A 14468-nucleotide genomic window follows, 5' to 3' on the forward strand; every position below is an offset into this window, starting at 1 on the left:
GACATTTCTTTTAATACGAAACTTGAGTCCTCAGGAATCAGAAGAATCCACACTGTATTTGAACATGCACTGAAGCAGGTTTAAAAAAACTTGCTTCAGTGCACATTTAAGTCGCCCCCTGAAAAAAACTGGACTTTCCCAATGAGGTGGCTACATGCCATCTCTGTAACTACTCCCCCACCCCCACCCCAGTGTGTCATTTCTACACATGAAGAGGACTATAGGACCATCGTAATGGCAGCCCAGTAAGTTTAAAAAAAGCTTTAAGGTAGTTTTAATGAGGATTTTTGGGGTGGGGAGGGGTGGGTGCCATCTCACACCTTTGGGCTCCAGGAGCTCAAAAGGTGTGAGGTGACAATGGGGACTCACCCCTGGGTAGTTCTGGTTCGTCCTGGAGCATTAGCCACTCCATGACCTTGGAGATGTCTATGGACAATGCCGGCTCTTCGGCTTAGAAATGGAGATGAGCACCGACCCCCAGAGTCGGTCACGACTGGACTTAACGTCAGGGGAAACCTTTACCTTTACCCTGTTATAGTGAAGAATCTGTTACACGGACTAGGATTTATTAGAAGTTTTAAGCAAATATCAAGAATAATTCAATTTAGAAACCCATTTTGTGTATAACTGTGGGATTTTATACAGTCTTCAGACTCAGAGAAAAGATTTGTCTTAGGTTTGCCATAAGTCAGAGAAGGCACAAACAGGACACTGCTAGTGAATGTTCCTGACATTATTCATATTTCCATCCATAGGGTGTCTTTGATTTTGCCACTGTTAATCTTATTCTAAGGGGCCCCTGGTGGCACAGTGTGTTAAAGCGCTGAGCTTCTGAACTTGTGGACCGAAAGGTGCCAGGTTCAAATCCCGTGAGCAGAATGAGCGCCCGCTGTTTGCCCCAGCTCCTGCCAACCTAGCAGTTCGAAAACATGCAAATGTGAGTAGGTCAATAGGTACCGCTCCGGCAGGAAGGTAACGGCGCTCCATGCAGTCATGCCAGCCACATGACCTTGGAGGTGTCTATGGACAACGCTGGCTCTTCGGCTTAGAAATGGAGATGAGCACCAACCCCCAGAGTCGGTCACGACTGGACTTAACGTCAGGGGAAACCTTTACCTTTACCTAATCTTATTCTAGCAATGGAACAAATGATCTATTACCAATATTTGCCAAATCTTTACTGGAAACCTGTATATGTTTACTCAAAAGTATTCTTCATTGTTCCCAACAGAGTTGGCACTCAAGTAAAATGTTTTAGGATTTCAGCACAAGGGGATATTGGGGATTTCAGCGCATGAGAATATTGGTACCATTTATAATATACTTTAATATGCCTTGTTTTTATAGTAACTATATTTTCTAAATAATATTTACTCAAGAATAGTTCTTGCTCTGTCAATTCAGTTTAAGTATAATCATTTCTGCACATCGGAAAGATGTAGAAACAAGGTTGAATATTTTATTCCTACAGTGGTACAGAATTTATACATGGTTCTTCTTGGAGTGCTTTAAGATTTTGTGTTTATTGTTCCTAATATATCTGAATATGTATAGGTTTTGCCGGTTTCCACGCTTAGTTAAACCTGTTTTATAGATGGACACATGAACAGACGTCGATTCAGTTCAAAATCTGAAAAGGTTGTTACAGTTTTACTGCGGTAGCAGTTGACACTGATTGAATGAATGAAGGCGCTGCTGTGATGGATATTTAACACTTCACCACATCACCAAGAGAATGAAACTCATTCCTAATAATATCCGTGTGCCTTAAGTTTTATTATTTCTCAGTAAAGTGTATTGAGGTTGGTGGTGATGAAGAATTATTTAATCAACTTCAGTTCTGGAGTCAATAAAATGAAAACATTGCTGTTATTTTGACCAGTCATCACTGGATTCAGATTTGAAAGGCAAACTGCACATTAAATTTTTTTATTGATGGTACTATTAAATGTTCCGTGGAAGCCGCATGTCTGTTGTAGACTCCTGCATCCATTATCATGAAAACTAGAAACTCTTTTGACATACATGCAAATGCATATTTTATGTTTGAACTTAAAATAAGCAGAAAAACACCTGACTCCAGACTCCTCAATATCTCAAATTATTGCTTTCCTACAGAACCAGGTTCCTTTGCTTGTATCTATTTAATTCTCATTCACTAGGATTTAAAAAGGCATTGTAGAACCGAATGAGTATTCTAGTATGTTGTTGAATGTTATGAAGTTCCATGTCAAGTGTGTTCTGTCATCCTAAATTCAAGGGGACAGTTTGGTTGCCTCAAGATTTTTATGAAGCAAGTGACTGAAATTTGCTTGGGTGGCAAATGCTGCAGATCACAATGTAGTAGAACATCTACATTATAGATCTAATTCGGTCTGGAATTTGCAATAAAATGTGATTCCAGGAACTTACAGTGTCCCTGATGTGTCAGGATTAACAGCATTTATTTCAGTTATTTCTGATTCACACTAAAACAGAATAGATATAATAGATAAAGTATTTTGTTGTTAAAGATGAAGAAGCAATTAGTTATTACTCTGTAGTCTGGAGATGAAAAACAAGAACAAAAATAAGAGTTCCTATTTCAGAGAGCTTTTTTGTGCTAAGAATAAACACCTATATCCCATACTTATGTATACTATTCTAGAAAAAATTGTAGATCATAATATCATAGCAATAGAGGGATGTAGGAAATTAACATCTCCAATTTATAGCTTCAGCCATATACAAACTGACTAGATAACAGTATATTTTGTGACTCTATTTTTCCATCCATATGTCCTTGATTTGCAGTATGTTTCCTATCTGGCATACTCCTAAGGCACACATCTTAGTCGTGGATTTGATTCTTTCAGAGCTTTATACCATACTGAGCTTTTTTTTTTTTTTGCCTTAGCCCCTGGTGTCTGCTTTGCCATTTTCTACAAATGTACAATCGTTGTTTTTGTTGCCAACTTCCAGAGTTCTCTGAAGATGCTGTGGGTAGGTTTTGGCTCAATTCTTCTTTCAGTCATCAAGTCACTTTCATTCTGTGAAAATGAGTGTCGTTATAGCCCAAACTAGATATGACAGCCAATCATACTGAAAGTAAGGAATGGGATTTTAGAGCTTAAAAGGACATTAGGTGTGGAGCTGACAACCTTCAAACACATTTCTCTGTGCAACTAAACTCCAAAACTTGAAGTGTGATTCACTCATATAAACGCTCTGAGAGATAGACAGTTGCTTAGCATTATCCTGTTTTTAAGAGATCCGTTCACTTCATACTTTTACATTTAAAATTGGAGCCCCTTTTTATTTGATTGGGATGCTTCTATATTTAGAAATACAGGACTGCTATCATATATTACAGTCCACAGCTTCCATTTCCTATGAAATATGGGGAAGCACATATTCTGCATGTAAATAAGTATTTAGTCAAATCATATCACCGATAGTTTGTTATATGCTTAGCTATGCACACATTAAAAAAACAGACTTTCCCTGCTTACAGATTTAGCATTTAAGGGATTATACAAAGAGGGTGGAGCCATAGAGAAAAAGGAACGAAACTCCCAATTGGCCAACAGATTTGCTGAGAGGTCCATTGCCAGCTGGCTAGTCAGCCAGGGTGGCATGCTAAGAAATTCCATCTTGCCTCTCCAGTGTCCAATCTGTATCCTAGGATGCATACCATATCCATGTTTCCTGGCCAATCTGAAGGGTGCTTGCCTGTAGAAAGGGCAAAACGTCTCCTAAGTAAGTACTCCTGGAATAGGATTCAGTTAGAGCTGGCTGGGGCCCCATCTACACTGTCATATAATCAAGTTTCTGAATCAAGAGTATATTTTTGAACTGGATGATATGGCAGTGTAGACACTCATAATCCAGTTAAAAGCAGATAATCCTGATTCAGAAACTGGATTATATGACAGTGTAGATTCAGCCTGGGGAGTAGGTAAGCAGGACCTAGCATGCCATTCTCCTGGATGGAAACAATTCAAGGAGAAAGCTAAGTCAATGAATCTTAAGAAGCTAGATGAAATAATGTCTGATAGATATATCCTTACAGGATTTTTGTAAGGATTATTAAGAGAAGGCATCTGAAATTCTTTGGATACGCTAAGTATCAGTTTGATCTACTATGATTATAGCTTATCCTGTTACAGCAATATAGTCTTCCATTAAATATTCTCCAACAAATAAATTGGACTGACTCAATATTTGGCCATAAAATTATGCTATAGTGATGTCTTTAAATTCCCAGCATTTTCTGGGGAAAACACTTATTTTGTAATAAGAGGATTTCAACACAATTCCTTCTGAGCTGATTCTGTACCATGACAAGTTATTTTGGATGGATAAGCTACATTGCTAAATCTCACATTCATTCTGTATTATTTTCATTCCTAGGCATACATTCCAGAGAGGTTAACATTCACATCTGTACCAGATACATGTCTGGAAATCTGGACTTTCATTGTAACTCTCAAAAATTTACTCTGGAGAGGTCCTACTGAGGCAAAGTACGGTCTGCATCGAATTAATTATGGGGTTGTGTTTTTAGTTCTTTTAAAACTGCATTTAAATGTAGTGTTTGATAAACACTCAATCTTTTTAAACCTTTGGCACATTCTTTTCCAGTAGATTTCCCTGTGACATTGAAACTACTAGAATCTTTACTAATCAACTTGCAGTTACAAGTGGAACTTGCAATGAAAAGTTGCATTGTGTCTTCCGTCCTTTCAAATAATTTTATCAAGCCTGCAAGTTGTGTATTCACCTACCCTGATCCTCTATTTTCCCATTTCCACAGGCATTCCACATTTATGGCTAGCTCAGATTTCACCAATCTTCAAGCCCAGTGTAATATGCTGTCCAGTAACCATATTACTCTCCATGTAAATTCAGAACTTAAACCCCTATTAGATAGTTACATAGAAAATAAAAAAGCTTGATCTCTGGGAGATGCAAAAAAAATTATCAGAGAATTTGGTTAGTCATTCCTTTAGAAAGACATGACATGTATGGAACAGTAAGCAGTGAAAATCATGTACCGGTATATGGAATCATAAAATCATAGTTGGAAAAGGGTCATCCAGTCCAACTCCCTGCCATTCAGAAACAATCAAAGTACTCTAGGCAGATAACCATCCAACCTCAGCTAAAAAAAAAATAGCTCTTGAGAAGGGGATTTCACTGAAGAAGCATGTTTCATTTCCAAACTGCTTTTACAGTCAGGAAGTTTTTCCTAATGCTTAGGTGGAATTTTTTTTCCTGTAATTTGAATCCATTCGGTGCTTCCATTATCCATGTGCTTACCAAGAGGCAAGCCTTTGTAGAATGGGAAAATGAAGGGGAACAAGCACACATATTTCAAGAGTCAAGGCATAACTTAGGGGGAGACAGGGTGAAGGAAGGTGCAAGAATAATATTCTCCCTCCACTATTATTAATAATATACTTATAATATGCTTTATTTATATTCCACTCTATCTTCCAGAGGGGACTCAGAGCATATTACAGGTACATATATGGCAAACATTCAATGCTGTTATACAATTGACAAAGACAGACAGTACATAAAGAGGCAAGGCTTCCCTCTTTTTTATATCTGGCACGTGGAGGCTGTGCTTGACTCGGACAGTTGTTGAATTTTTTCATGCTGAGGAGACTTGTCATCCATGGACACCTTCCTGGTCGAACTGCCAGTATGTTTTTCAGGGATGCCTTTTACCTCCCTGCCAAAGCGGTAACAATTTATCTACTCACATTGCTGTTTTCGAACTGCTAGGTAGGCAGAAGCTAAGCTGATGGCAGGAGTTCATCCCGCCTATGGTTGGCAAGATCTTCTGTAGCTGGTGGTTTAACTCGCTGTGCGGCCCTGCACAGATATAGTGAGGTATCTGTACCTCACAATACAGATAAAGCACATTCTAATGATAACCAGTAAAAGAAATGTACACAATATTAAAAAAAATCCTAATAATTTTGTAGTAAATTTGTACAAAAGATACGTAAATCATATAAAGTATACATAATATCGCATCCACAGTACACCAAAAAGAGAAAGTTAAAAACCTGGATGAGTCCTAGTATTAACAGATTTGTTTTAGTCATCTGGGACTATACCATGAGGGAAAACTGGAATTATTATTGAAACATATGAATTCTAGACATGACAGTTATGCCAGATTGCTCTTTGGCAAATATTAATCTGCCCTTTGAAGAGGTGTCTTTTATCAGTGACACTGCACTTGATGCTTAACTATATTTGTAGATTCAGCATCTTCAAAGTGCTAATGGAATAGAGCAAAAGAAATCTATGAAGCCAAATGAAATGCATACTTGGAGGCTTACTTAGCAGTATGTCCTTGTTTCAGACCAATTCCTTTGATTCAAACTGATCGGGTTTCATACACATAGCTTCACTGTAGGATATGGAGAAATCCTAGAGTCTGCCACATGCTCATTAAGAGGAGAGATTAGTATTGATTTCACAGTTGATTGAAGTGATTATATTTTCTTCATCTATGTTACAGAGGAGAAATTTAAAAACCGCGGTGAAATATTGTGAACATGTAATTATAGAAGGGAATTTATTCTGCTCTGCTCCTCCCCCTGCACGCTAATTATTAAGGTAATATATCACATTGATAAAATATGTCAAATAAATGGAATATAATTTTATATTTTGCCAGTGATATTCAGAATTAAGCAATACAAAGTAAGGGTCTGCACAGATTAGGTACATTACTCATGTTTATTTTACAGCAATTTTTGTGCTTAGAACTGGGCCTGCTTTACTTTGGGTTGTTTTAAGGATACCTGTTTTGCTAAGGATGAAAGGCAGAGATTCATTTAAAATAGGATTTGCATACAGTATTGACTATAATGTAGAAATTAGCTTTTTGGTAAGCGCTTTTCTTAATAGCAGAATCGGAAGGCGTTTTCAAACATAACCATCCTGTGTGAGTGGATGAAAACTGCAAAATGAGAGAGGAAGGGAAGGGGGGAGGGAGTTTGGAGGGAGCCATGTTGGTATCTTTAAAATTATTCAACAATTTCATCGCATGTCTCAGTTTTCTAGAAAGGCAGTTGCAGGCACAACTAACTTTGCCATTCTGTTGTTTTATTCTTGACAGAAGTGAAATTTAACTCAAACGTGAAATGTTCCGTGAATGTAGTACTTTTGCATATAACAATACAGTGTTTGTATGCATGAGAGAGAGTTTACCATAGTCATACACAAAGAAAATAGATGCCAAATCACACTGATTGTGTAATTGAGATACATGGGCCCATATTTAATACTGGATCTATTAAATCTGGGACAATTAGAAATATGAGAAGTAACCAGTAACTACAGTTGGCCTTCCATATTTGTGGATTTAACTTTTGTGGATTTGATTATTTGCGGATTGGATTAATATAGTCTCTCTAAAGAATCTAGATTCTCCAGTGCAACTTTATGATCAACTTCTGGAGGAAGTTGAGCATAGAGTTGCATGAAAGACCTACCAATTCCTAGAGGTCTTTCCTTAGGTAAAACAATTAGTAGTTTTTATTCACCTTTTCCCCATGTTTATGGAGGTTCTGTGATCTTAACTCCAGTGAATGTGAAGTACTGACTTTAACATTTACTAAAGGAATAAACAACAGGAAGAGTAAACAAATATGAAAACACAAAGGATCATATTTGCAGATCTAGTGGTGAATGAGCACCAGTCATGCTTTGTTAGAATAGAAAAAGTCACAGGTTTAGTGGTTACAACTGAATAGGCTTGGTCCACTACATGGAATCTGTCCGTCTTCCTATCAACCAATGACACCCCTTTTATTAGTTGATGTGTCTGCTTACCAATGGAAATCCATTCATCCAGCCTCTTGCTGTTACTGCTGGAAGACACGAGAACCCATTTGGATGCAAAGTTTTCCTGTCACTTAGGAGTGAAACAGAGCTATGTACTCCCATACCTGGTTGAGGGATCCTTCAACAGATACATTGGGTGCACAAGCCCCAGGTACCTCAAGTGCTTTCTAGCTCCCTATGCAGAATTGTGACAATCAGTATTAGCAATGTGTTAGCCCTAATTATATATTAATCTCAACAACACAGGCCCAAATGATAGAGGGTGGGTAAGAACAACAATCAAATCCATGTAATTGTCAGCATGGTGTTTGAAGTCTCTCTTTGTTTCCAAGCACTGGCTACTGCCTCTGGTTGGCTGACATTCCTGCTCCAAAGTAGCACTCGGGCTTCTTGGCAAGAGAAATAGCCATGGAGCTTGGAACACAGCATCTGATCTCATTTTTACCTGTAACTGCAGTCTGCAAATTGGTGTTCCCAGTGAGTTGGGGAATACACTTTGTCACTTAAGGAAAGAATTTTAGGAATGATTGAGGTGGGCTACAGCAAGAAGATTGTTACCACACAAACAACTCCATGGCTTTGTCAGTGTAGCCAATCCTAGGTGAGAAAACTTGCATAAGGACAGTGAAAGGATATCAGTTCAATGTCTCCTCAGTGATTCTCACCAAGAGAACTGCAATTGGACTGCTTTGGTTAGACATCTGGATTGGAAAGCCACAGCGGTCACCATTACAAAAGTACACCGGCCTCCCTTTTGTCTGCCCCTTTCCTTTTATGCAAAGTATAGGGTCATTCAGGACTGTATTAATTGTCTAGAAAAAAGGTATAAAAACACAGTTTGCAGGTCCAAAAGGGGGACAATGCTTTAGGAGCAGCTGACTGTTCTTTGAACTGCTTCAGCCAAGACTTCCTTTGCTTTGGATGTTTCCTTTAATGTTCTTTTATGTTATTGCTCTGATCTTCTCTAAATAATTTGCTTAAGCTGAGCAGCAGTGTTACGATTTGTAAATTAATGAAGTGTCGGAGGAATAGGAAAATAAACAGTGAGAATGACAAAGGAAGCAAGTAGAGCTGGGATGCTAAGGTGGCAGGGAGAAGAGTCTGAGGGCCCTTTGACACAGCTATATAACCCAGAATATCAAGGCAGATAAGCCACAATATCTGCTTTGAACTGGGTTATTTGAGTTCACACTGCCATATAATTCAGTTTAGTGTGGATTTTATATAGCTGTGTGGAAGGGGGAAGAGAATCAGTGAGTTGGAAAAGAACCCAAGGGTTATCTAGTTCAATTCCCCGCCTGCAGGAACATACAACTCATGAAAGATGCCCATCCAACCTCTGTTTTAAAAAAAGAATGTCCTCCACACTCCAGGCATTCTGCTCCACTGTCAGATAGCACTTACAGTAAAAAGGTACTTCATAACATTTAATGTTCATTATACTATCATTGGTGAAATGTGAATCCCGTAGCTCTGAGGACCTTTAGCTAATAATTCCATTAACAAGTTTATGGTGAACTGTTAGTGAAAAGCACAATTTTGACTCCAAATCCAGCAGTAATGGCATTACCTGTTTCAAAGGAAATATTCATTCTTTACTGTTGAAAACAACATCCAGTGCCATATAAACTAGAAAATGTTTCCTCTAAAAAAGCAGCAAAAAGTGAGGATTGGGCCTTTTATGTTTGATTTCCATTTATCACCTCCCAATTACTATTTGTCAGTCAAAGAAAGCTGCTCCTTGATTGCTCATTTACCATACTTTGCTAAAACTAATTATTGCTTTCAATCACCTACTTCTTCTAAAGAAGTTGTTAGTGATAGAAAGAAAAAATACAACTGAATAACATCACTGAATAACTAGGGTATCACTTGTGCCTGTCTGCACAAAACAATAACTTTAAAAGCAGAAGCACAGGCAAAAATTGTCACATTAAACCAAATACAGTGTGCAGTTCCAGCAATGTTATGTGTGTGAAATAAAGCCAGGGTCCCGCCCAGGTGCAACATGTCTTATGATAGAAATGCTACCTGAGATCTTTGCTCAAGATTCAGGAAACATAAGTATGAACATCCAGCTGCAACACATTTGAATTTTGAGGGGACACAGCTTTTCCAACATGTGCATTTCTATCAAACCCTGTGACCCAACTGTACTTGAGAACAGAGAAAACTTGAGGATCTATAGTCTTGACAACTTGACATGTATGGCCTTAATTTAGAAGGCATTTTCACATTTACCTCAACCTGGGATCACAACCAGACACAGTGAGGACATCTGTCCTTGCACTTTGCTACTCTACTGTTGAATACTCATGCCCATTGTGAAATACATCTCACCTCATTAAAACAGTGGACGTGGCTCAATAATGAAAGGACCAAGGTAGTGACATCTCCGGCCCATCCATTTGGATATCAGCCAGCATGCCAATGCCTTAAATCAAGAAACAGCTTTCTAAGATCTACAGAGATATTTGGAGGAACACCCAAGTGAGAATCCAAAAGTGGTAGGTTAAAACCCAGAACCTCAATCCATGGCTGATACTGGATAAGAAACTTCCTCCTGGGCACACAGAAGACTGGGAGACTTGGAAGGCACTGAACAGATTGCACTTTGGCATCATGAGATGCAGAGCCAATCTTAAGAAATGGGGCTTCAAAGTGAAGTCCGCAACATGCAAGTGTGGAGAAGACTACTACTACAATGCAGTCTGAGACCTGCCACATGCATAATGGAGGACCTTCTCACGGCGACACCTGAGGAACTCCAAGTGGCCAGCTTCTTGTCAAGGGATATTTAGTATAATGTCAAGTTTTTAACTTTGTGTTTTTTAAAAATACATTATAATTGTATCCTCAATTTGCTTCTGACATGATAAATAAATAAATCGCATTTACCTCCAGCACCATCTTCTGAATTCCATGACTAGACAGTGAGAATTCTATGACTATCCCTGGATACTTCCATGCAGTAGACAGTGGGGAAGGAGGAACTTGAAATTTTTCATGCTTTTAAAGAATAAATACATGTTTTCAATCATTTTATAAAAACTATTTTGGTTTTAAATTTTCTAAAGCATTCCTTTAGGATCTTGGTTCAGTTTAAAAATATTGGTGTTCTCTTTCCAACTATTTTACACATATGTGTGTATAAAGAAACTGCATGCACACACAGTCATGGGCAAACATACTCTCAGCTTCATGGCCCTTCCACACAACAATATAACCCAGAATATAAAGGCAGAAAATCCCATAATATCTGCTTTGAACTGGGTTGTCTGAGTCCGCACTACCATCTATTCCAGTTCAAAGCAAAAAATATGGGATTTTATTCAGCTGTGTGGAAGAGGCCTCAGAGGAAGAGGAAGGCCATGGCAAACCCATTCTGAAGAACTCTTTCTAAGAAAACATCATGATAGGTTTATCTTCAGATCACCCTAAATTAGAAGTGACTTGAAGGCACATAACAAAAATGTATACTTGTGTGTGAGAGAGTATAGTTTCTTATTTGCAGAACATAATGAATTTGGAAACTTTAATAAATTGATTTCTGATGTGGTTACCTTACAGATTTATAGTGACTCTAATTGCGAGGGTGAGGTAATATGTTTCTCATTAAAGTATAGAACCTCTTTGATCTTGACTAATTAAAGAAAGGCACTTAGGAGCACATTATATTGCACTGAATATTTTGGCTTAATAACTACAGTATGTGAAAAATAGACTTGGAGCAAGCACACATTCCCTACTTTGCTCCAATGTTCTTGTATCACAGTTGATTTGCTTCACATAGAGGACAAAACCTGACAAGATATTACTACAGACGGTTTCTGTCAGTGCTAAGTACATAAATATAAATTCTCAATTATTGTAAAAGTCAGCTGGTTAGTACTTAAATGGGAGACAGTCAACGAATACCAGGTGCTTTAGGAAGGGCAAAGGAACTGGCAAACCCATCTCTGGGTATCCCTTGGCTAAAAAAACTTTGTGAAATTCATGGAGTCACCACAAATCAGTAAGTGACTTAAAGACACACACACACAATGGAAAGCATGTTTTACTAGTGGTTCTCTAAGGACCTCATCAGACTGGCAGGGGGAAAGTTTGGGTCAGCAGAGGGGACTGTCTTACTCTGTTCCCTCCCATCAAGGTCTGTCTTCTGCCATCCCATGTCCCTTCACATCCATCTTTTCCCTGGTGTGCCACTAGGAGTCGAGTAACACCCAACTCCTCCAAAGATACTCTGGGCTCCATTTCTGTACGCTGCTGAAACAGAGCTCCATGTAGTCCTGCTGGAAGTTGCTTTGCATCATGTGATGGACTCCATGGGACTCTGTTTCAGCAGCATAGAGAAACTGGGAGAAGACTCAGAGAAGACTGTGTCTGATAAGGTCATAAGAGGATATTCTATGAAAATGCCTTAAGAGAGGACTTTTCTTGGAGTAGATAGACACTATAAACCAGGGGTCATCAAACTTTTTAAGCAGAGGGCCGGTCCACAATCCTTCAGAATGTTGAGGGGCCGAATTATCATTTGGAAAAAAAACCCCAACAAATTCCTATGCACACTGCAAATGTCTTATTTGTAATAAAAAAACCAATAAGAACAACAACAATGAAAGAACAATACAATATTTAAAAATGAAAACAATTTTAATCAACATAAGCCTATCAGGATTTCAATGGGAAGTGTGGGCCTGCTTCTAGCCAATGAGATAGTCAAGTTAATTAGAATTGTTATTGTTGTGTGCCTTCAAGTCATATCAGACTTTGGGCGAGCCTAAGTCAAAAATTATTTATTTATTCATTTACTACATTTATTTACTACATTTATATCCTGCCTTTCTCACCCCAAAGGGGACTTGGAGCAGCTGTATGTACAATATATTATATTATTAGCATAGCACAATATTAGCATTATATATCATCATATTGAACTACACCACTATACTGTAATATTATATGTAATATATAACATATAATTAATATTATTATATGGTATTATTAGTATTATATTGTATAACATGATAATATTTTTATCAATATTATATGTATATACAATATATTATATTATTAAAACTGATATAAAAATATTATATTATAAAACTGAGGGCAGGGGCCAGGTAAATGACCTTGGAGGGCCGCATCCGGCCCCCGGGCCTTAGTTTGGGGACCCCTGCTATAAACTGTATATTTTATGCCATCTATGGGTCCTTCCAGACAGGCCCTATATCCTAGGATCTGATCCCAGATTTTTCTGTTTATGTCAGATTATCTGGCAGTGTGGACTCATATAATCCAGTTTAAAGCAGAAAACCTGGGATCAGATCCTGGGATATAGGGCCTGTCTGGAAGGCCCTGTATTAATATCTTGATTGTCTTACATATAAATGAGAAGTAATATATAGCTTCAGGAGACAACGAGAATGTTAACTTTACTCCATTGCAACTCCCTATGCAACTCCAAAACCCTTTGCTCCAGAGAGCAGGAAAATCCCCTAGAATATGTATTTTTATTTTTCTGAACAGCAAATAGAGCCGTAAAGAAGAAAGGAATTGCAATACTCTGGTAGTCAGCTGTCATCATGGTTTTGACTTCATGCACACTCATAAAAACACCTGGTTGCTTTGGAATTTTTCCTGGTTTGTCTTCAGAAGATTTAAGAATTCTTTTGATAAAGTGTATTGGAATATAGTAGGAATAGATATTAACCATGCAAGCCTATGTTACAGCAGGTACAATGTAAGAAAATAGATCTACAATGAACAAGCTACTATAGGCTGAGATATAATGAAACCTAAGAATTGTTCTGTCATAATCCCTCTTGCTAGTTCAGTTGTTCTTCGTATTCTTCTGTGTTTTGAAGTAAGAAGATTTTAGAGATGTGACTGCAGGAATTATCAAGCAATATTTAATCTCTCATTGACAAATTCCGTCTACTTCCTATCTTTTTAATGAAAAGATTGATCATTTCAAGTAATTGATTCTTCAACATCACCAATCCCTTATCTGAAATTCCAATAAAAATATTCTTTGTGATACTTTGTTGGATTTGATGTGTGAAGTAATAGTTTAAGTAACGGAATATAATGCATTTACAGCAAATTTCCTTAAGCTTACTAGATTGAATGTTTTTTTTAATAACCGTATTGCTATTTGATGATTTTTATATTTGCCTTGTGAAGACTGTTTGGATATAGATTTGATACAAAATTACTTAAAATGCTGCATATAAATTAAACATTAAAAAGGTAGATACAGACAGAATAAGGAGCTCAATTATAAGCCTTGGTTATGCAGCTCCTGCCTCAAGGACAGTCCATCCATTTCATATCATGTGTCGTCCTTTTGAAAGATGAGCACCAGGTTCAAGTAACGTTTCAGCAAGGCAGGAAATTGCATAATTTATAGACCTTATAAAAAATGAAAAACAGACAAACTGTTTTTCATAAATTAACTTTCTCTCTCTCTCTCTCATGCCCCCTCCCCATACCTTTTCCTTCTCTACAGATTGGAGCATTGAAGGATTACTACCACTTCTACCATAGTAGAACGATTAAAAGGTCAGTTCTCTCAAGTAGAGGTACTCACAGCTTCATTTCAATGGAACCAAAGG

The 14468-nt window shown here is 37.8% G+C and overlaps 1 protein-coding gene across 2 annotated transcripts in view; it reads left to right on the plus strand.

The window, feature by feature from the left end:
• The window catches only part of pcsk5 (proprotein convertase subtilisin/kexin type 5), a 352794-nt gene that overhangs the window by 24178 nt on the left and 314148 nt on the right, over positions 1 to 14468 (plus strand). For both annotated transcript variants that reach the window (XM_062972004.1, XM_008103279.3), the window contains exon 2: positions 14363 to 14467. In XM_062972004.1, the coding sequence (XP_062828074.1) occupies positions 14363 to 14467 (105 nt within the window). The remainder of the gene's footprint in view (positions 1 to 14362; position 14468) is intronic.

The sequence above is a fragment of the Anolis carolinensis genome, chromosome 2 (genome assembly GCF_035594765.1).
Source record: "Anolis carolinensis isolate JA03-04 chromosome 2, rAnoCar3.1.pri, whole genome shotgun sequence".
Classification (NCBI taxonomy): domain Eukaryota; kingdom Metazoa; phylum Chordata; class Lepidosauria; order Squamata; family Dactyloidae; genus Anolis; species Anolis carolinensis.